This window comes from Lepidothrix coronata, unplaced genomic scaffold, assembly GCF_001604755.1.
Source record: "Lepidothrix coronata isolate B3197 unplaced genomic scaffold, Lepidothrix_coronata-1.0 Scaffold27, whole genome shotgun sequence".
Lineage (NCBI taxonomy): Eukaryota > Metazoa > Chordata > Aves > Passeriformes > Pipridae > Lepidothrix > Lepidothrix coronata.
The window spans coordinates 4159882-4180206 of NW_016690207.1; the positions used below are offsets into that span (position 1 = coordinate 4159882).

Consider the following 20325-nt stretch of genomic DNA (forward strand, 5'->3'; position numbering starts at 1 on the left):
TTTTTTTTTTTTTTTTAGCTAAAGAGATCCAGCCCATGCTTGTTACTGTGACTCATGTTATCTGAATCATTTTAAAATGCTATACTGAAAAAAAAAAAGCAGCTTTATAGACAACTTGATGTGTTAAATCTCCTCTCTGAACTATTCAAAGCCAAGCCTGACCTTCCATCTCTTTCCATCCCCGTCTCTGTTTGAAAACTCCAGGCAGAAACTTGAAGAGGGGATGAAGTGTTCCTGAAGAACTGCAGGCAAAGTAAAAGGATGACCAGGAAACAGTTGGGATGAGTTGCTGCCAACAGTCTGTGCTGCAGCATCGCTCGATACCGCGGTTATCTGATACGGTAATTTTAGTTAATGCACTGTCAGGCACAAGCAGTACAAAAACCACGCAGCTGTATTTAAACACCTGCCCACTAAACCAACAAAAATATGCCTTGCTTGAGGTGTCCATCATCACTAAGCCCTTGCTTGATTTGCAATTCAAAGCGTGTCTAAGCCATGTGGGAATGCTGCGATAAACCACATGCCTTGTTAAGCATCTTGGCTCTCCGGGTGGTTACTCAGTGTAGCAGGAGAGCTACTGAGCCAGTGATATGTTGTTAGGTGTTAAAACGTGTTAGCTGAACCCTCGGCACGTTGTTGGCTGCCAGTTTGGAGGTGCCCCTGGAGCATCCATCCCCACCCTGGGATGGTGGGGACAAGGCCAGCCCGGGCAGGAGAGCTGTGAGGGACAGCAGACCCCAGCACTGTCCCTGCCTCCCAGGGGTTGTGTGTGTGTGCAGGGAGGAAGCTGATGGTGAAATGTGGGGGAAAACCCCAGAGGAAGAGCGGAGGAAGCCAAGCAGAGCTGGGCTGGGTAAGACAAGGAAGGGGGAGGCCGGGTTTCTGCCCGCAGCTTATTTTGAGGAAATCACCATAAGCCCTTTCAGGACCATCTGACCATCTGCCTCAAAATATCCATCCTTTTGTCTCCCAGTGCTCCAGGCTCTTTATCCCCCCTCCTCTCTATCCCCAGTGTGTCTCTTTGTGATCATACAATGCAACTTGTGCCAGGTGGTGCAGGGCAGACAACACAGCATGGCACAGGAATGAGAGACCAGTGTGTTTGGCATTTTTTGGTTATATTTTTGGGGATTTTTTTGTCTGTTCTTTGGAGCTTCAAGAATAGCTCAAGGGACTTAAACGTACTTGTGATACATAAAGACTGGATTTATAAAGGGTGCATAAACCTTTTGTAGCGCTCAGTCTTAACTTTCCAGCCCCAGGAGCTGGTTGTATGTTTGCTCTGGCACCCAAGTGGCAGGTTCAAAGCCCCTTGAAGCTGAGAGAAGGGAGCTGGTCCAGTGACCTGAGCGAGCTGCATGCCTTTTTTATTCCATTTTTCCACGGTGTCTCCCTGAGACCAGCAAGCCAAGCCTGACTCCGGGGTGGGCTGCCCTGCTGGAGAACAATGTAGATGTGCAGCGAGTGATTAGTGAACAAAAGCTTAGGAGTGTCTCCGTCCAAATTAAGTAACAGATGGACCTGGTCTGTGTGGGAGCTGATAACGGTTATAAAAAGGCCATCACCAGACTGTGGCCAGCCCACCCTGGAAAAAACCCACTCAGTCGTAAATCCTCTGTGCTGTTATAGCTGCTTGGGCTGGTAAAGCTTTATTTTTACCAGCTATCATAAAGCAGCGTGGCTTATTTTAGATGCAGGGCTTGTACCGCTCAGCTAAAAGGGTGCCAGCTCCAAACAGGGGAGATGTGCCCGCCTGGGCAGGGAGCATGAGGCATAATTAACCCAGAGAAGGAAAAATGCAACGTTACAGAGCAGGCTTTGGCATTCCACGTGGTCCAGGCTTTTGCTTTCCTCCTGTCTTGGGTAGCTGCTGGTGGCCCTCTCTTCTGAAATGCTGATCACAAGGGTCTGGTGGTCCCAGCAGGACCCTACAGGATGAAGTTGTGTGGAGGACAGTCAGGCATTTGTGTTCATCTGAAGACGTAATTTGGGATTTTGCTCTTAATTCGCTCTCTTCCTGTTCACCAGCAGAGAAGGTGAGGAGATGCTTGACTTTCAAACAGAGTATAGGCAGTTCTGGAACGAAATCTTAACCTGCTTAAATCTCCTGATTTAAATCTCCTGACTGGGACCTTAAAGACCAGTCTGACTGTATTTGCTGCAGAGAAGGCTCATTAGCACCCAGGCCATGCACAGAGTCTTGTTTTTTCCTCCTTCCTTTTTCTTTCCCTCTCCTTCTTTTCTTCTTTCATTTTCTTTTTGTCTTTCCCCCCTTTTTGGACAGGAGGATTTACTGTTCTACCTCCTAATTGGACAGCAGAGCACACCCACCCTCAGGAGTGAAACAGGTTGGTATTGAGGAGATTTGGAGCCCTCTTAGGACAAAAGCCTCTCTGCAAAGCAGCCTCCTCTGCAGCCAAACACTCCCCCTCTCTCCCGTGCAGGGAGGGAAGTGTGGGTGTTGCCTGTGAAGACCACACAGAGCTTTCTGATGGTTTCCCCAAGCTTGGTTTCATCACGTTGGGATGCAGCTGCAGACAGACTTGTCTCAAATCACCATCTGATCAGGGCTTCTGGAGCTAAGAGTTTCACAAGCTCTGCTTGCTGTTGTGCTCACGGCACTGCAGCGTGGTTAGAGATCAGGTATTAAGGTCCTACACATCTACACCCTCACAGAAACGAGACAGCCTGTTCTCAGGATCAGATCTACACGCCACCCACTCAGCAAATCCTTAGGCCCAGGCTAGGAGGTGAGCTGTGCTGCACAGCTGGATGAGCAGGCAGAGCTCAAAGTTATGGTCTTAGCCCAAGTCTGAGCTCTTGGCCAGACCTGCTGAGCTTGGACCTCGTCCTCCAGCACGTTCTCGTGCTCTGCTCTCCTCAGGGGGGCACAGATGCTTTAGGAGGGAGCAGAGGTGAGCTGGTGGCTGGCAACCTGAGCAGAAAGCTCCCAGGCTGAAGGGCTTAGCACACTGATCCCAATTTCATTCAAACAGGTTTTCACCTGTCCCAACAGACGTGGCTGGAGATACGAGCTCCACTAAGGGATCTACACCCTGCTGCCACTAAGGAGAAGATGGACATTTAATATTTTGCAGATGTGGATGTACAAGCCTTGCCCAACACCTTAATCCGTGGATATCTGGTCCTAGCTCTCCTGTTTTCCCAAGCTCATCCCCTGGTTTCTGGCTCTTCTCCTGGAAAGGACTGACTGTACATGCAAGACGGGAAGGAAGCAATATTTGTGTGGATGACTAATGCCTAATACTTAAAAGAGATTAAGATGGAAGCAGCAAGAGCTAGAGAGTTTCCAGCATGTCAGATTGCATCTCCTTCTGGAATATATTTCAGGCCATCTTCAGATCTAAGCGAAGATGGAAAGAGTTAGAATTTGGCCCTGAAAATCTGGGATGAAGGGTAATGGAAAGGGACCAGAAAGGAAGCATGAATAAGAAAGCTGTGCATAGATGAGGCTGTTACTACCAGCCCTTGCATTGCTGAATTACTTCTCCCATTCAAAAAAAAAAACAAAAACAAAAAACATGAGGCTGAACTGAAAGTCTTGTTTTCCTTGTGTAAGCAACAGGGAACAGGGCATGGAGCTTCTGTCTTGTATTAGATACCACTGACCAGGGGATTAAGTCCTGCCCAGATCACTTCTTATGCCTTGCTGGCCTCTGAGGTCAAGCCCCTTACACAGATGACTTGGGCTTCCAGTGCTAGGCTGACTCTCCAGGAGGAAAAAACAAGGGCAGGTGGCCTTGCTGGGTGGCTCTGAGGGATGGCCATCAGGCAGGAGAGCTTCTAATTACAGCTGCACCAAGGTTTTGGCAAAAACCAGATGAGACATACAGATTACTTGACCAGGAACGTATCAAACCAGTCACACTGTGCTGAGCACTGGTCTGGCCATTTTCATTAACAAATGGACAGTGTAATTACACCTTCAACCTGGGCTGGCTCACAGCCAGTAAGGACCATGAAAATCAGATCTGCAGTCACAGAAAATGGGACATGAGGGGGTCCCAGGAGGTCAACTCATCCCCACCTCTGCTTTAGGGCATGAAAACCCAAGGGGTACAGCTGGATGGGCCCCTGGAACCCTGAGGAACCTGTCCCCATGATCATCTCCATCTGTCCAAGTGCTGCACATTTCTCAGCTGAGCCTCGATCCCTTCAAATTCAGTGTCCCCTGTAACTCAGTGAGGATGTACAGTTCCAGTTCACTAGAGGAAAAAACTGAGGAATGAAAGCCAGGAAGAGCAAGGAACATGCTATCTCAGCCAGCAGTGGATATGCCATTCTGTGTGACCTGTTTACCAGATGAGAGTGCCTTGCAACAGCAAATCCCAGGAACAAAGATAGGGAGCACTGGAGAGAAGTGGGAATTTTTGCAAAGGGCAGATTTGAAACCAACCCTTCCTGCCTATTCCCACTTGCCTTCCATTGTTTCCCAGCCCCAAGAACTGCCATGCAGGCACATCCTACGTTATTTCTCACTTCAGCAAGTCCCCTTCCTCCCCAAAGTGGCAGATGCTGATACCAAATTAGTGCAAAGTGGGAGGGAACCAGCAGATAACTGTCACAAGAGCCAGGGGCAATGGTCCTCCCCCCTGTCCTCTCCCTCCCTCCCAGCAGGACTCTCCTTGCAGGCCACAGATGCTGAGGGATGTCTCCAGGACAGAGCAGGGTCAGCGAGACATGACAGGGATCTATGGCCAGGATCAGGGACACAGAACGAGCTGCAGCGGGAAAAGGGGCAAGTTCCTTTATTTTTGTCTTGTGTGGGAATTTGACTCAAGGATTGCTGAGAATCTCATAAGCCAGGGTGACGTTTTCCAGGCTCCGCGCCAGCCAACGCACAGACTTGATCTCAGCAGGTACCTGACTTCCCCAGGAGCTGGGATGCCTGGTACCTGCCTGACCCTGGCTTTTGATGAGGACACATATCTCAAAAGCTGCCTGCAATGCAAAGACAGGAACTAAGCGGATATGCTATCAGCTCCAGGCTTTGCAGTGCTCCTCAGAGCCTGGCTGTGTCCCAACCATCAATACAGAGACTTGGAGGGGTTTAGCCTCTAATCCTCTATTCCTCTGTCTGTGACTCTAATCTCCTGATCCTCCCTTCTCCTCCAGCCTACAGCTTGACCAGCAAAACACGGATCTGAAGTTCTGCTTATCGGGGACCCAACCATGTCATCTTCCTGTGGAAAATGGGAATTGGGAAGAGAGCAGCAGCCAGCAGAGCCAAGAGCCGAGAGTAGGCTGGAGAAGGGAACAGGAGAGGGCGTGAGCAAGCACACAGAGAAATCATTTATGACAAGACCGAAAGCAGCTCTCGTTTTAAGAACATTTCCTCCAATTTTACAGTATAATTTTTGTCCTTTTCTGCGTGCGTGTAATTCTAGCCCCGGGTATAAACCACAATTGTCTCGCTAATGCGCCGCACAAAACACGTACAAATGAACGCTGCGAGGGGCTGGCTGCAGGCACCGAGGGAACATTCACATCTGCCTATGAGCGTGAGACCCAGAGCCTGTGATTCCACTGCCGTCATTCCAGGCTGGAGAGGTGGGGCCCTGCCTCTGTGAGGCAGCTTTGAAGCTCTGCAGCGAACCCGTCAGAACAAAGGATGCGGCTCTACCGAGGGGGGGGGAAAAAAAAGGCATCCTGGAGACGTCGTGTGAGCTGGGGAGACGTGATTTTGGGGGCAGCCCCGAATCACACGAGCAGATCTGAGAAGACTTACCTTGTTAACATCAGGCTGTGCAAACCTGCGCGGGGAGAAGCGCCGCAGGGTTCGGAGGAGATTATTTTCTTGGGAAGTGCATGGGGGAATTAAAGGGAGCCCAAACGAAGGCACAGACAGACAAAGATGAAAAGCGTTGACACAGAGAGCTGTTAGGGAGATGCTGGCATAAATGAGCAGGGGAAGAGGGAGGGGAGCAGTGCTGTGTCAGAGCAAAGAATGAGGACAAAACCCAGCCCGGCTTGTCCCAGCCTGGATTCCTGACCAAGGCAAGCTTGTTTAATGGAGCAGAAACGAGCCTTGGCACGGAGGGGTTAAGAGATTGCTTGTCCTGGGGGAGTTGAATTAGCCACGTATCTGGGAACTAACTTCTCCCAGACCCTGACTTGTTTTCCTCTTTAAACATCATCTGCTGCTATTTTTAGCAGAGAATTTTCTCAGCCGAATGCTCCCAGTCGAGTCCTGGTCAGAGGCCCTTTTCCCAGAGAGACACAGGCCCAGCAGCACGTGCTGGTCCCCAGTTAAGCTCAGCTCTGCTCCGTTGTCCTGCCGGCTTTGGGGGTTTTGTGTCACACTGCCAGGTCTCTCCTGAGGAATGGGGGACAGTCCCCATCCCAGCCTGGTGCAGGCATATTAAATGCCCTCACAGACCCTAAAAAGCCAGGGGAGGCTGCAATCTGGCCTGCAGAGTCAGAAACAGCTGAAGAAGGGGGCAGACTGGACTTGGTAACTTGGCTGAAGGCTTTAGGAATGTGAACGGGAAAAAAGGTGGGAAGGAGATGGAAAGAAATGATTAGGCTGATATTAATAACAGGATCTGCTTCTCAGCACTGCAATCTATTTGGATTCATTCCAGCTCCTCCAAGGGAAACCATGGAAGCCTTTATTGTTCATAAAAGTTGCAACTAAATTCGGACTGTATAAAGCTTAAGGAAATACCTCTCAGAGGACAACCCTGCCTTGGCTGCTGGAAACAAATGAGGTAACTCCCTTCCTCTTCTCTGCTTTTCTTGGGGCCTTTATCCCTCCTTAGCCAAAACCCCAACCTGTCCATCAGCCCATCCCTCCCTCCCCTGGCTCCTGAGCCTCCAGCACAGGGAGTTATCTGTCTGCCTGGGTGCAATTAGCAATGTGTCAGTGGATGTCTGGGGTGGTTCTCAGGGAAGCAACGCTTGTAACTGCTTTTATCTACAGCCTGATTTAATACCTGCCTGCCAGAGATCAGCATGTAAATCACAAAGGCCAGATCAGGGCACACGGGTGGACAAATTGAGTAAAACAGGAACAAACCCCTGGCTTGTCTGTGCTAATGTGGGATCCCTGGGAGGATCGAGCCCTCTGGATGCCGGGGATGAAGTCGAGCAGCGCCGGGTACAGCAGAGCCACAGTCAGGAAGGTCCCTCTAACAATGGCCCCTTCTTGGTCAGTGTATCTGTTCCCTGTGTGTCTTGGAGTCATGTCAGTGAAGCAAACAGATTGGGAACATATTTGCACTCCCCACAGCAGTACAGAAGCCAACCCTGACACAGAGGAGCAAGCTGGGCTCTTTGCTGCTCCGCGCCTCAGTGCCAAGTTTCCAGCTCGGCTTGAAACCTGTGGCCGAGCCCTCCTTTGGCAGGGTCAGGAAACACTCTGCTCTCAGCTCCTGCTTGGAGAAGGCTTGGCAGCTGGCTCCAGGAGTGGGGAGCCAGGCTGAGCTCACCTGAGCACCCCTGAAGGCCCCCAGGTGAGATCAGACCTGGCACGGTGTGGCTTTGCCCGGCCACGCTTAAACAAATGGGGCCCAGGACAGCAGGAACCCTGACAGATGCCACACAAGGGCTTGTCCCAGTGGCAAGAGCTGCCTTCAAAAAGCTTCCCCAAGCCCTGCAGGAATCCCAGGAGCCCCGGATTCCTCTCTTGACCTCCATGTACACATTCCAACACATGGCACTTAACCTTTGAGGCTCCTCTGAAAATCCCAGTGCCAGCGTTTCACGGATGAGTATGTTCCCCTCACATCTGCCCCCTGTATCAGATGCTGCCAGCACCGCTCTCTCTGCTGGCTCTGCTCCCAGCTGAAGGACAGACAATAGGCATTTGAATCCAGTCTCCACTTCCCCTCCCAAACAGCCCGGGGGAGATGGCAGATCAGAGCTGAGACAGCGCTGAGAGCAGGGCTTGCCAGCCAGCAACAACTCTCTCGATCCCGGCCTGCCTTTGCTTTCCCTCCCAGTGCCACTGAACCACTGGCTGCAGTTGTCACTGGGCGCACAGGCCAGCTCTGCTGGGCAAGTCCTGGCAGCCTCCAGCTTGCCAGACCAAGGGCATCTTTTTCCAGCACGGTGCTGCTGCCAAAATCGACTGCCGCCCTGGATTCCTGACCCGCTGGCCATGGCACTGCTCAGTGCACCTCTCCTGGACCTCTCTGCCGTGCCAGCTCACCTGGAAACCCACCAGCCACCTCCTTGACCTCCCCTTGCTCACACTTAGGAGCATCTACCTGCAATTAACTGATCCAGGCAGTGCCTGGAGCACAGAGAGGAGCAGTTCCACCTGCAGGAGGTTCGATGAGGATCCAGCTGGAGGTTCAACGAGGATCCAGCAAGAGCTCCTTTGGATTCTCCTGAAAAATCACATTCCATCTTTGGAATGTGATAGCTCTGCTTCTGGAGCCATTCAGCCTGTTTGGCAACACTTCTGCTGCTTCAGAGATAACAACAGTGAGTGAGGAAAAACCTGTCTAGACACCGTTTGCCTTCCACAGACTCCCATTGCTACATCAAAGCACCCCTTCAAACAAACCTGCAAACTGGCCAAGTAATAATCCCCAGCTCTCCTGTGCCTGCTCCAGCCAGAGGCAAGGACCCATCCCATCATGCTTCGGAGTTTATCTCTAATCCAGGGCCTTCTAACGATAAGAGGAGAGGCAGGATGAAAAATCTCATGACAGGAACATGAGCAGAAGTTACCTGGCTTCACGCTGCAGGTGGGGGCTACATCCCTTCTGCTCTCACCTGAGCAAGCTGCAAACCTCCAGCTCCTTTCAAAAGCTGCCATACACTTGTCCCACTTGTCCCTCCCATTCTGAGTGCTGGATCCCTTGCCATTCCAAACCCATCCCCATGAATGCTGAACAAGCTCTGCTACAGCCTGGAGATCAAAAAGTATCTTCCTGAGGCACCCAAGGTCAGCTTGACCACCAAGAGGGAGCAGGTCACTATCACAGCAGGACCAAGGCACAGGAGCTCAGGGAAACGCTCAAAATACCTTGAAACCAAGGGAGCTGGAGAGGTTTTTAGGTTTCTTGAGCACAAGTTACTTGAAGCCACTGCTGTGGGGAAGCATCTGGCACTAGCATCAAGCACTGACCCCATGCAGCCACCACAAGAGCGAGATCTAGCTCATTATTTTAATAAGGGTCCTTTGAAATACCTTCTGTGTGAGAGACAGCTAAGAAAATCCCGTCTGGCTTTATTCTGTCTCAGGCAGAAACAGCCTTTATTTAGCAAACTGCTGCTAACAGCTCTGTCTCATTAGTCAGTGTTTAGGGAACCAGGCTGCAATTGTTCTGAAGTCTGGCATTGCAGAAAGAGCCTTGATAATGAGGTCTACAGGAGACGATTCCTCCTGACAGGCCCACAATGACCTAGAAATCCTACTTAATTCCCTGTCAGAGAAAAGTGCTGAGTAACAGCAGAGGTGCAGAGGCTCTGGGGGCCGAGGGAGCTGCGGCCTCTGTTCACACTTCAGAGCTCTGGGGTGGCAAAGCCAGCCCTGCTGAGCTGCAGCAGCTCCCCAGAGAAAGCTCGTGGGGCAGATAGGTGGGGTTTGCCTTGGGAAGGTTTGTAGCCTCACCTGTGAAAGACCTGGCACCACGCAGAGGGCTGGGAGCAGAAGTCCCTGATAACACAACAGCAGCAGGCACTCGGAAAAGCCTGCCACTCGGCAGGGCTCCTTGGAAGAGCCCTCAACAGCAGCACCTGGATGTGGGCTTCTCAGGGCACTAGGCACTGCCTCCTCTGGGTCTGCCTGCAGACTGTGCCAAAACCCTGCCAGAGAACTCCCTGACTCAAGCAGCTCAACTTTCACCTCTGTCCCTCGGTCTGGCGTGTCCAGGAGCTCACCAGCTCCACCTGCACAGCCACCACTGCCGCCAGCACAGACTGTGGAGAGTCCTACTGTGGAAGAAGCCTCTCCTGCCACATCCTGGAGCTGCACAAGGGCTGTCTCCTCTCCCGAGGACGTGGGATGCTCAGTGTGAGTGCCCCGGAGGCGGCGGTGAATTTTGGACACGTTCTGCCCCAACCCCTTGCCCTCGGAGGAACACGCAGCAGGTTGGCACAGGCTTGGGCAGCACAAACACCACTTTCAAGTGGTTTCTGTCCAACAATCAGCGCGTGTTCGTGGTCAGGAACCTCTGGGCTGGGTGGCCCAGAGCCAGCTGGGCCAGAGGATGAGGTGGAGGGACCCAGCAGGAATGTGGGCAGGATACAGCTGACCTTGAAGACCACCCCCAACACAGACCCTTACAGGCATGTGCTTGCCACCTGTTTCAGCCAGCAGACAGGGGACTAAAGCAGGAATTCTGGAACTGAATGCACAGTCTGTTCAGGAGTGATCTGAAGACTCCCACCCACGTGAAGCTGATGGGTGCTGTCCCCCAGCCCCCTGCCCAGGAATGCATCTCACGTGTGAGACTGCAAATGCAGCCCTGTTTAAAGCACGGCTCAAACCTGCCAAAAAAAAAAAGGAATGTGGGAATGAAATCACCAGCCGAAACAGTGTCTAGAGACAAGCCAAGCCAAGTCCCTCGAGTGTCAGCACCAGAAGGAGGGCTCAGAAATGGAGAACCCAGCTCCCTCTGCACCAGCTCTGCTGGCACACACAGAGGATCTGCCTCAGAGACATGAGGGAAAGACATATGCTGAGAAGGGAAGGACCAGCTTTATTTTCCCAGCCTGTGTTCCCACCAGAGATGTGCTTTCAAGACTGCCTTGCAAAGTAGGAATTAAATCCAAAGGTGCCTATGCATCTTCCTTGCTGTCATCCCCTTATCAGATATCTACAGCCTGCTCTGAGCCAGAAGATGAAAGGATCATAACACCACTTATCTTCCCACTTAAGAACATGCTTAACAGCTTGCTCCTAAAGAGGAGGACACTCAAGGCTGGGGGAGCAGCTGTAAATTCTGCAAATGGGCTTCCTCGCATTTCTTTGAAGGAGCTACTGCTTCTCAACGAGGGACACAGACACCAAAAGGAAGCTGGAAAGAGGGAAGCCTTTGTAGGAAAGATAGACTTTGCCTCACGTCTAGAACTTGAAGCTGAGTGGCAGATGTGAGATGTATGGCATGTGTGCCTCAGAAGTGACCGAGCATGAGCCAGGAATTGAGAAGCTCTTGGGAAACATGTAAGCAGCCAGAATTATGACATATTTGTCACTCCAAAACCACGCTCTCCTCGGGACTGTGCAGTGTCACAGCCAAGAAGGAGATCCCCTCGCATGCTGCAGACACAACTGCTGCATGCAACCCAGCTCCAGCTCTACACATCGAGGCCAGGACCTCTCCCCCAGAGCACCGTGTCTGAATCTGACCCTCATCTCCCCTCTTTGTAGAGCTACTTGTAATCACGGTGAACCTGGGTCCAGCTTGCCTTTGTCATTTAATAGCTGAGTCAAACTGTCAAAACAGCCAAACAGGATCTGTTCCAAATATTTGCAGAGGGAGGAGGATCAAGGAGCCTGCAGCAGAACACCAGGAGCCTGCCCAAGAGAGGAGAACAATCCCTATTGTGGACCAACAGCGGGATGCTCGTGGCGACGATGCCGCCTTGGCACCGTGTGGGGAAAGAGCCCCCAAATCCTCCCATGCTCATGCAGCACCACAAATAAACTGGAATCTGGAGTCCCCTCTGTCCCCTGGCAAGGCCCCAGTGCTCCAGCCCCTCAGACTGATCAGCCCTGGTCAGAGCTCAGCTGTTGGCTTGGGGAACTCAAGGAGCAGTTGGCAACTGAGAAAGGGGGGTCCCCGGGTGCCTCAGAAGCTGCTGCCAGCCCCAGCACAGACTTCAAAGGGCTTATCCTGCCCTGTGGTGTGGGAAAGCACGTGGTGCCCGTGGGTGAGGACAGCTGTGTGTTGGCCAGGCCCACCAGAGGATTCCTGATGGAAGAGGAGAGATGTTAGTACCTGGTTTAACCTCCCCTCCAGCATGCACAAGGCAGCTTTGGCAGGCAGAGCTCCACGCTGCCCTGCTATTTATGGGATGTTGAAAACTGGCCAAAATAAAGGGAAAACACCAGCTCCATAAGGATGCTTACCAACTCAAACAGCCAGTTCTGCTCGAGGGAGAGCCCATGAGGCTCAGGAGGTGATTACAAGGCACTCTGCCTTTCATCTCCACATCGCCAGTTCAAAGGCAACCCCATCAGCCCTGACCAGGCTGTAGCCAACTAAGAGCTGTTTGCTCCTGCACAAGACAGGAGATAAGCCACTGCCTCCCTGCTCCCCGAGGAACCAGCCCAGCCCCATCGATGTGCAACCTCAGCAGAGCAGCCAAGACCAAAGAGGGAGGGAAACCAGCACCTCCTCTGCTGCAGGAGCCTCTCCATCAACAGGGAGATCCATGGTGGGTGAAGCCAACCTGCTTCATGGCACGTGTGTCCAGTCCTGCCAGCAAAGCACAGAGCAATCACTCTACCACAGGGTTCTGTTTTACTCCTCCCACCTTGGCTGTTGGTATCTGAACACCTCAACAACCCACTCTTCCAAGGACCAGGGACTCCCACAGGCTGGGGAAGCCAGGGCTGGTCCAGAGGTCCAGAGCACAGAGCTGGGACTTCCCTTTCTAAGATGCCCTCACTACTACAGAGAGGATGTTTTCCAGGCTCTAAAAATAACCAACCCCAAACAACGTGGTGGGTTTTAAATAAATATTTATCTTCGAGCTTCTGCAGAGATCAATACAGAAGAATAAGATTAAAGCAAAGATTTAATGTGTATTAAAAATAGCTGCTGCTAAGTTCCTTCGAGGGGATAAAAGCTATTTCACAGAAGCAGCAAGAGCTGCAGGACTTTGCAACACCTTCCCTGCTGTGAAGGCTCCCGGAAATCATTCAGGAGAGTGTTAGCAGCCAGAGCCTCGGGAGGAAGTCCATTAGCAGGCAACAATCTCCTTAATGGACCCTGGGGTCCGTGGAAGAGCTGCTGTGGACACTGGGGTTCTTTCCACTGCTGTGATTCAAGCTCACTCAGCCATTACCATCCCACACTCCAAGGAATGCTGCTCATCTTCATGGCAGCCCAGCAGCACCATGAATTAATCTTCTGGGGAGCTTTCAGTGAGTGAGGACGCAAATTGGTACAGAGTTTTTGCTTTTTCTTTTATTTTCTTTTTTGGCAGCACCCAGCAAACAGCCCCGTGTGCAGAAACCACGCGTGCTGCTGTGATGCAGGGAACAGCAGCAACATCCATTAAACCCGTGTTTTTTCAAGGATAACATCCCAGCAAAACAGAAATACTGTCTCCGTGGGTGATTTTGGGCTGAAAGATCAAGCAGGGCCTCGTACATTCACATGCAGACAAAATCATTAAGTCCTCTGCTGTGCAACCACCTCCACTCGAGGTCTCAGAGAACACCGGAGCCACCCCGGAGAGATGAGAAGTGGCAGGAACCTTTCTGCTGGGAATAAAAAGCAGGACTGCTGTGCTGAGCACTATTTCTCTGTTAAAAGGTAAGCTTGGCTCTCCAAACAGCTCTCCTCCATGACCTTGCTCGCCAGCCTTATTTCTGTATTGCTAATGAAACACAACCCCTGACTTGCTTTGGACACGTGGAATTTTATGCGCTCCCTCAGCAACCACTGAAGGACTTCATGGCTGTAAATCCTGAGGTACAGGGGGCAAGGATGTCAAAAATGGCATGGGAATTAGGTGTCTCAAGCGGGGGAGTGAGCAGGGAAGTCAGATGCTTTCAATAGGCATGAATCTTTATAAGTATTACACTTCCACCCCTCGAAACAGGGCCTAAAAGTGTCCCAGTCTGCATCCTCTCTGCAAAATACTGGCCACTTATATAAGAAATTGCCCAAAGTTTATTAAGGCAGGGATTTTCTGAAGAGGTCATGGGCATTAGAAACCCAGCCTAGTAATTGGAACAAATCCCCTTAGATTTCAGTGGATTTCTCCAGCTCAGCAGAAAATCTTACCTAGTCCACCAAAATATATTTTTAATAGCGTGATTAAAAAAAAAAAATCTTAAAATACTGCTGAACATCATCAACTGCTGCCTTTTAGCCATATGCCAAAGATAGAGTAAGTCCCTGGCATGTTGCAGTTTTAAAGCTCAGTGTCTTCACATGAGCCAGCTGTGCCCAACTGAATTAAGAGGGTTCTTAAAAACCCACTGATCTTACATTTGTGTTGTAATAATCAGGTACATTGAAGGGAGGAGGTTAGAGCGTGTTCTGGCTTTAACTCTGAAATCCCTAGGATTTATGACTTAAAAAAAAAAAAAGAAAACCTTGAGCATTATCTGAACACAATTTAATTTCACCTATAGCTGCTCTGAAAACCCCTCATTTCCCCTCGTAACTGACTCTGTGTTAAGCCCTGTGCTCCATCCCATGAGGGCACCACAGGACCCAATACTTTGTATTATTTATAGTGACAAGTGATTCTTGCATGACAGAACAATTCCCATTAATTTTCTGAGCTTATCTGAAGTACCTGTGGGCTGTCAGGTCACAACACGTACGTGGCTTCGTTTCTTTTTAATTAGGTAATGCCAGCCCAGTGTTGACTGGACTCCCATTTGACAGCTCTCAGCAGTTTACAGGTGAGTTCATGGGAATCTGCCCCAACTGTGCTCTCAGGAGCAGTGGAAATTGCTGAGATGATTTGTTCTAATTTATTTCTTTTTTATTTATTTTTTTCGCCAACTCCCATTTACAAGCTTTGCTTCTGCCTCTGCTGCTCTTTTCTCTGCCGGTTTTCTGGTTTGGAACAGGCACCAAAAGCAACTTCCTTCAACACCCAACACAGCAGAGAAGGAGCTTGAAGATCTGCAGAGGAACAGCCTCTCTAGACCTCTCTTTTTGCGTGTTGGGGTTTTTTTTCTAAGACATTTGAAGGCCTGGCTTAGGATGCTGCTCTAAAGAACAGGACACCAGCCCTGTTCTGCAGCTGTCTTGGTGTTGCCCTCCCAGGCCTTGTGCTGGACAGCTGAGCTCCTGCACAGGAGCCACACAAAGCTTCCTCAGAGCAGGAAATGCAGGAAGGCAACCCAAGTGCTAACAGGACCTCAGCTGGCCATTCCTGTGCAGGAAACACCTCCAATATACACCTCCCTCAATCTTCATTCCCCAAGGAAGCTGCTTGACCTCTAAAACGAGAAGCAAAAGCTTGTGAGGAGCTGGTTATCCCTGAGACCAGCATTCTGGTGAAGTCCATGGAGTGCTGTCCTGTTCCCCACAGATGTATTTTGGTAAGTCTCTACAAAAGAAAAGAATTAAACTCTCCAAACAACACCTCCCATCTCAGGGTTTTGTTTTTTTTTTTGCTGTGGGTGTGAGAGCTCTGCAGGGTCAGAAGCAAACAAAGACCCGAGCTTTCAGGCCAAAAAAAAGTTCAGTTTTCGTGTTATTATTTATTTTTCTGAAACTGAAACCTCTCGTTTCCAGCAGGGAGTTGGAGAACTGTGACCCAGCAGGTATTTCCTCTGCCCCAAGTGCCAGAACTGCACCCAGCAGCAACCCAGGCCCTTTGGGTGAAATTTCAGCCCGTGTCCAGAACGTTCATTAGTGCAATTAAAGCCATTAAGTGGTTGTTGGGCCGTGTCCTGACTCAGGGCTTTGCTGCACACACCCTCACTCCTCCACTGCACGGATCTGACTTTTAGTGGTTGAAATCTGGTGTTGATCCTGTGCCTCATGAAAACATGATACTCCCTGGGGGTTCAGAGGAAAGGCAACCAGCCCTTATCAATTGGGAAAAGATGGTGCAGTTCATATTCCAGTCGATGGAGAAGCCAGATTGAGAATGTAATTATCCTAATTAGTTTTGTAATCTCGAATTCATCTCTTTTTTTTTTTAAAATATAAACAGCAGTTTCCAAGCAGGCCATCGGCTTTTTGCACAGAGCAGTGGTTTTATCTTGTTGAGGGGCATGCTGGCAACACTCACTCTTGTTTTGCAGACAAGGACTCAGGATCCTGTTGGCCTGTGGAAATCTTTCCCTTTGCTAACTCCCTCCCACCACTTCAGGCTGGCTCAGTGAGGAGTTCACGAACCTTCTCCGGATCATCAGGGCTTGATGCAATCAACTGTGAAGCATTAGCTCTAAATATACAACTGGGAGGCCAGTTCTGCTTCAACACACAAACACCCATGGCAGAGGATGAGAAAGCAGCCAGCCCAATTTGCAAGAGAAACTTAAATAATAATCCGAGCAAGCTGCAAGGAAAGCAGGAGCAAGTGGGGGCTAATCATTGCTTTGCCCTTTGGAGATGACTAAAGTCAGGGGCAAACTGGCACAGCCCTCACGTAGAGCAGCTTTTGCCCTTGTTTGTGGAGCTAAATGTAGCGGCTCATTCCACTTTGTTTACTTGTTTAGGTGATTTTTTGGCAGCTCAACCCGTGTCCCTGGTGCAAATCCTCAGTGTGAGGACAGATAACTGAAAAACAGCTGCAGCGGGGCCAAGAGACCCAGAATTCAACTTGTACAGTGAAAACAAACAGTAAAAGAACCCAAGTTCACGGGCAGAGTAACATCTCAGTCCACAGCTCTTTCTCCTCATTAAAGAAAACACATTTTACTCTCTGAACTTGCTTCAACCAAGTAATTGTCAGAAGTATTCAGGGCAAGAGGGAATGTGCTGGTGTCACGTTCTTTTGTCAACAGCTGTAAAGGAGATGTGCATCCAACTACTCTTTGGTGGCCATGCCAGATACTGCTTACCCAAATAGGAACACCAAGCCCTTCCCAGGAATTTTTTTGAAGATGTTATTAAGCATCTGATTTTGGCAGGGCTCTCAAAGCTATTTGTCCCGATTTTTTTTACTACCTGTTGAAAAGAAAGCAATACTGCGAATACTTCCCATCAGAAAATACCAACAAGCAACTTATCATCACTGCAAGGGAGCTAACAACATTTCCAGTGAGTGATTCTTGGCACTGACAGCTGACTCGGAACAGTTGTTGGTGGCTGGGACAGATGGACTTCATATATTAAAAAAAATTAAAAAAAAAATAAGAAGGAAATGAGAACTTCTACTCCATAGATTTTAAAAAGCCTTTTGCAAAATCCAACATATTACTGAACCCTCAGAATTAAATCGAAAGGAGATTTGAACATAATGAGCTTTAAAACTGAAATGTGCCCGGGACTCGCCAGATCGCCCCATCGAGGGCTATAAAGTATCAGCATGTTTTGTTTTCAGTAGGAAATACTTGGGGGTTTTGGGAAGGTCTGCACAGCCCGTGAAAATCCTCAAAATCCCAATATTTGTTTCCACAGGGAAGGTGGCAAGAGGAGACCTCAAGGTAGGAGGCAGCACTGATATCAGCTGTGAGCCCCACTTTCCATCGCTGCCTCCCAGAGCTTCCTCTGGTTTAATTATGACCATGGCATTTCCCTGATGTGCAGAATCTTTAGATGCTTTTAGTGCCTAGAGCTGGGAATGGACTGAATGCTCCACGCTTCACTGGTTCCCGTTTTATGGCAATGTTTTAAGGCCACTATCAAGGAGAGGGTTTGTTCTGGCAATAACACACAGGAGGAGGCAACCCCAGCTCCCAACACTTGGAGTCAAAGCAGCAGCTCAGAGTCTAGAGCAGGTCAGAGTTTGACAGCTTGGGATCTCAGCATCTTGTGAGCTTTGTCTGCTTCTGTTTCTGCCTTTTTTTTTTCCCCCACCAAGTAGCCAGTTGGCACAAACACATCCTTCCAGTCACACTCCCATCCCACTATCCAGCACCAGCCCTGCAGTCTCCAGTGCATATTTAATTTTACACATTGCTGACAGTGTAACCCTGACTTAATGGGGTGCCCTCAGCACCTCAAGTCAAGTGTAGTGGAACACACTTTTTTATTCTCAGCCTCACTTTTGCCCACTCTTTGGGACTTTTGAGCCCAAATCTAAAAATTACTGGAAATCAGTAAAGGATGAGGCACTTTGATTTGGCCATAACCCTTTGAATTTGATGGAAAGCAAATCCTGTCACCACTTGGTTTACTCACTAGATAAATGTTTTCAGGCAGAGGTGTGAAAACTAGTGGTGTTTGGCTGTTTTGTAGCAACTATTGTCTCTCTAAAGAAATGTAGAAATATCTGTAGTTTGTTTCCAGGATTCAAGGAAAGTTTCTAGGCTGGATTCAACAGGACACTTGAGCGTAACAGAGGAAGGAAACGGGGCACCTTTCTACCCTGCAGCTGTGAGGAAAAGCTGTGCAAGTCTGTCGTTTTTCCCATTCAAAGGGAGAAGCTGAATCCAGAGTCAGCACCTGGAGAGAACTGTGTGATGCTCCGGGATCAGGCACTCCCGACTTTTCCTGCTGAAACTGCTTCTGCTACAAACCACAGCAAAGCAAATGAACACCAGACCCTGGGGCGCGTGACAACCATCTCCTCACTGCAGATGAGTGTCACAGTCATCTCCTCACCCCTCCACCGACTGTTTTGGGGAATAGTGCCCAAACCTCACTTTATCTGTGGCCCAGAGAGGCTCTGTTTGGCGTCACTGGAGAATTGTTTTTTGTCCTTAGACAAACTGTTTGAAATATTTCAATACACTTCAGCCTTGAGTTGACCCAAAACAGCTACTGGTGAGTCCGTACACGGGTTATGGGTGTTTTGGTACTCAGGGGCTGGTTGTCAGCCCAACCCCACTCCATCCCATCTTCTCCTCCTGCCATCTGGGCGGACAGGGGGGAGGGACACGCGAGCCCACCGGCTGCTGTCCCCCTCCTCATCCCCCCAGCTATTAATAGCCAGACAACAAATGAGCCCAAATTCATTCCTGAACGGAATTAGCAAATGTTTTTGCAATTAAAACTGCAAACATTCATGCGGGGCCCCCCGAACAATAGGCGCCTGTGCCTGGTCTTGAATAGGCACTAGTGTCCGCCCTGCCTGCCTGCCGAGCCTGCACATTCCTGGCACCCTCAGCCCTGGACCCGCTCCTTGCTGAGCTGGGTTTTGGGATGTTTCCCCCTGTGTCGCGTGTGTGTGTGTCCCACAGTCCCTGAAGCACCACGCTCCCCGCGGGTCCTTGGTGCCGGCCAGCCCCGTCCCGTCCCACATCCCGGCGGCTCCCGCATCCCTCCGGGGTGGGGGCAGCGCATCCCTGCGCTCCCCGGGGCGAGGGTCGGGGCAGCGCATCCTTCCCCGCACTTAGCCCCGTACGGAGCTGGGGCAGCGCATCCCTCCCCTTCCCCAGGATGCGACCAGGGCAGCGCATCTCCCCCTTTCCCCGGGATAGCGACCGGGGCAGCGCATCCCTTCCCCGGGACCGCGACCAGGGTCACATCCCTCCTCCCTCCCTTCCCTGGGATCGCGACCGGGGTCACATCCCTCCTCCCTCCCTTCCCTGGGATCGCGACCGGGGCAGCGCATTTCCCCCTTTCTCCGGGATCGCAACCAGGGCAGCGCGTCCCTTCTCCCTCTCTTTTCTCCGGGATCGGGACGGTGGCAACACATCTCTCCTCCCTCTGTTACTCTGGGATCGGGGACTGGGGCAGCGCATCCCTCCTCCCTTTCCCCGGGATGGGGACGGGGGCAGCGCATCCCTCCTCTCTTTCTCTGGGATCGGGACAGTGGTAACGCATCTCTCCTCCCTCCGTTTCCCGGGATCGGGACAGTGGTAACGCATCTCTCCTCCCTCCGTTTCCCGGGGTCGGGACAGTGGTAACGCATCTCTCCTCCCTCTGTTTCCCGGGATCGGGACGGGGGCAGCGCATCCCTCCTCCCTTTCCCCGGGCCGGGGCCGGGGCCGGCGCATCCCCCCGGGGCCGGGGCGCGGGCGCGGCGGGCGGCGGGTGCCGGGGCGATGCCGGGGGGCTGTGGCGGGCGGTACTCACCGAGCAGGGGCAGGAGCAGGAGCCGGAGCAGCTCCGGCCGCCGCAGCGCCATGATGGGGTGTGCGGAGCCGAGCCGAGCCTGCGCAGTGCCCGGGGCCCGCGGGCGGGGGGAGCGGGGCCGGCCCGGGCACCGCGGGGGGACCGGCCCGGGGGCGGGACCGGCCCGGGGGGCACCCACCGCACCCACCGCACCCACCGCACCCCCGGAGGGGCGGAGAGGCCTGGGGACAGGGGGTGGTACCCGCAGCGAGCGGGTGGGGAGAGGGGACGATCCCGGGAGAGGGATCCCGGGAGAGGGAATGATGCCGGCACGGGGATCCCGGGAGAGGAACCCCCGGGAAAGGGGGCGATCCCGGCAGTGGGACGCCGGGAGAGGGGATGATCCCGGCAGAGGAACCCTGAGAGAGGGGATGATCCCGGGAGAGGGACCCCGGGACAGGGGATGATGCCGGCACGGGGATCCCGGAGGAGGGGATGATCCCGGCAGAGGAATCCCGGGAGAGGGGACGATCCT

The 20325-nt window shown here is 51.5% G+C and overlaps 1 protein-coding gene across 1 annotated transcript in view; it reads right to left on the reverse strand.

The window, feature by feature from the left end:
- The window catches only part of JAM3 (junctional adhesion molecule 3), a 30571-nt gene extending 10680 nt beyond the window's left edge, over positions 1 to 19891 (reverse strand). The window contains exon 1 of the mRNA XM_017809852.1: positions 19812 to 19891. Coding sequence (XP_017665341.1) covers positions 19812 to 19863 — 52 coding nt within the window. The 5' untranslated portion in view covers positions 19864 to 19891. The remainder of the gene's footprint in view (positions 1 to 19811) is intronic.
- Positions 19892 to 20325: the final 434 nt, after the last annotated feature.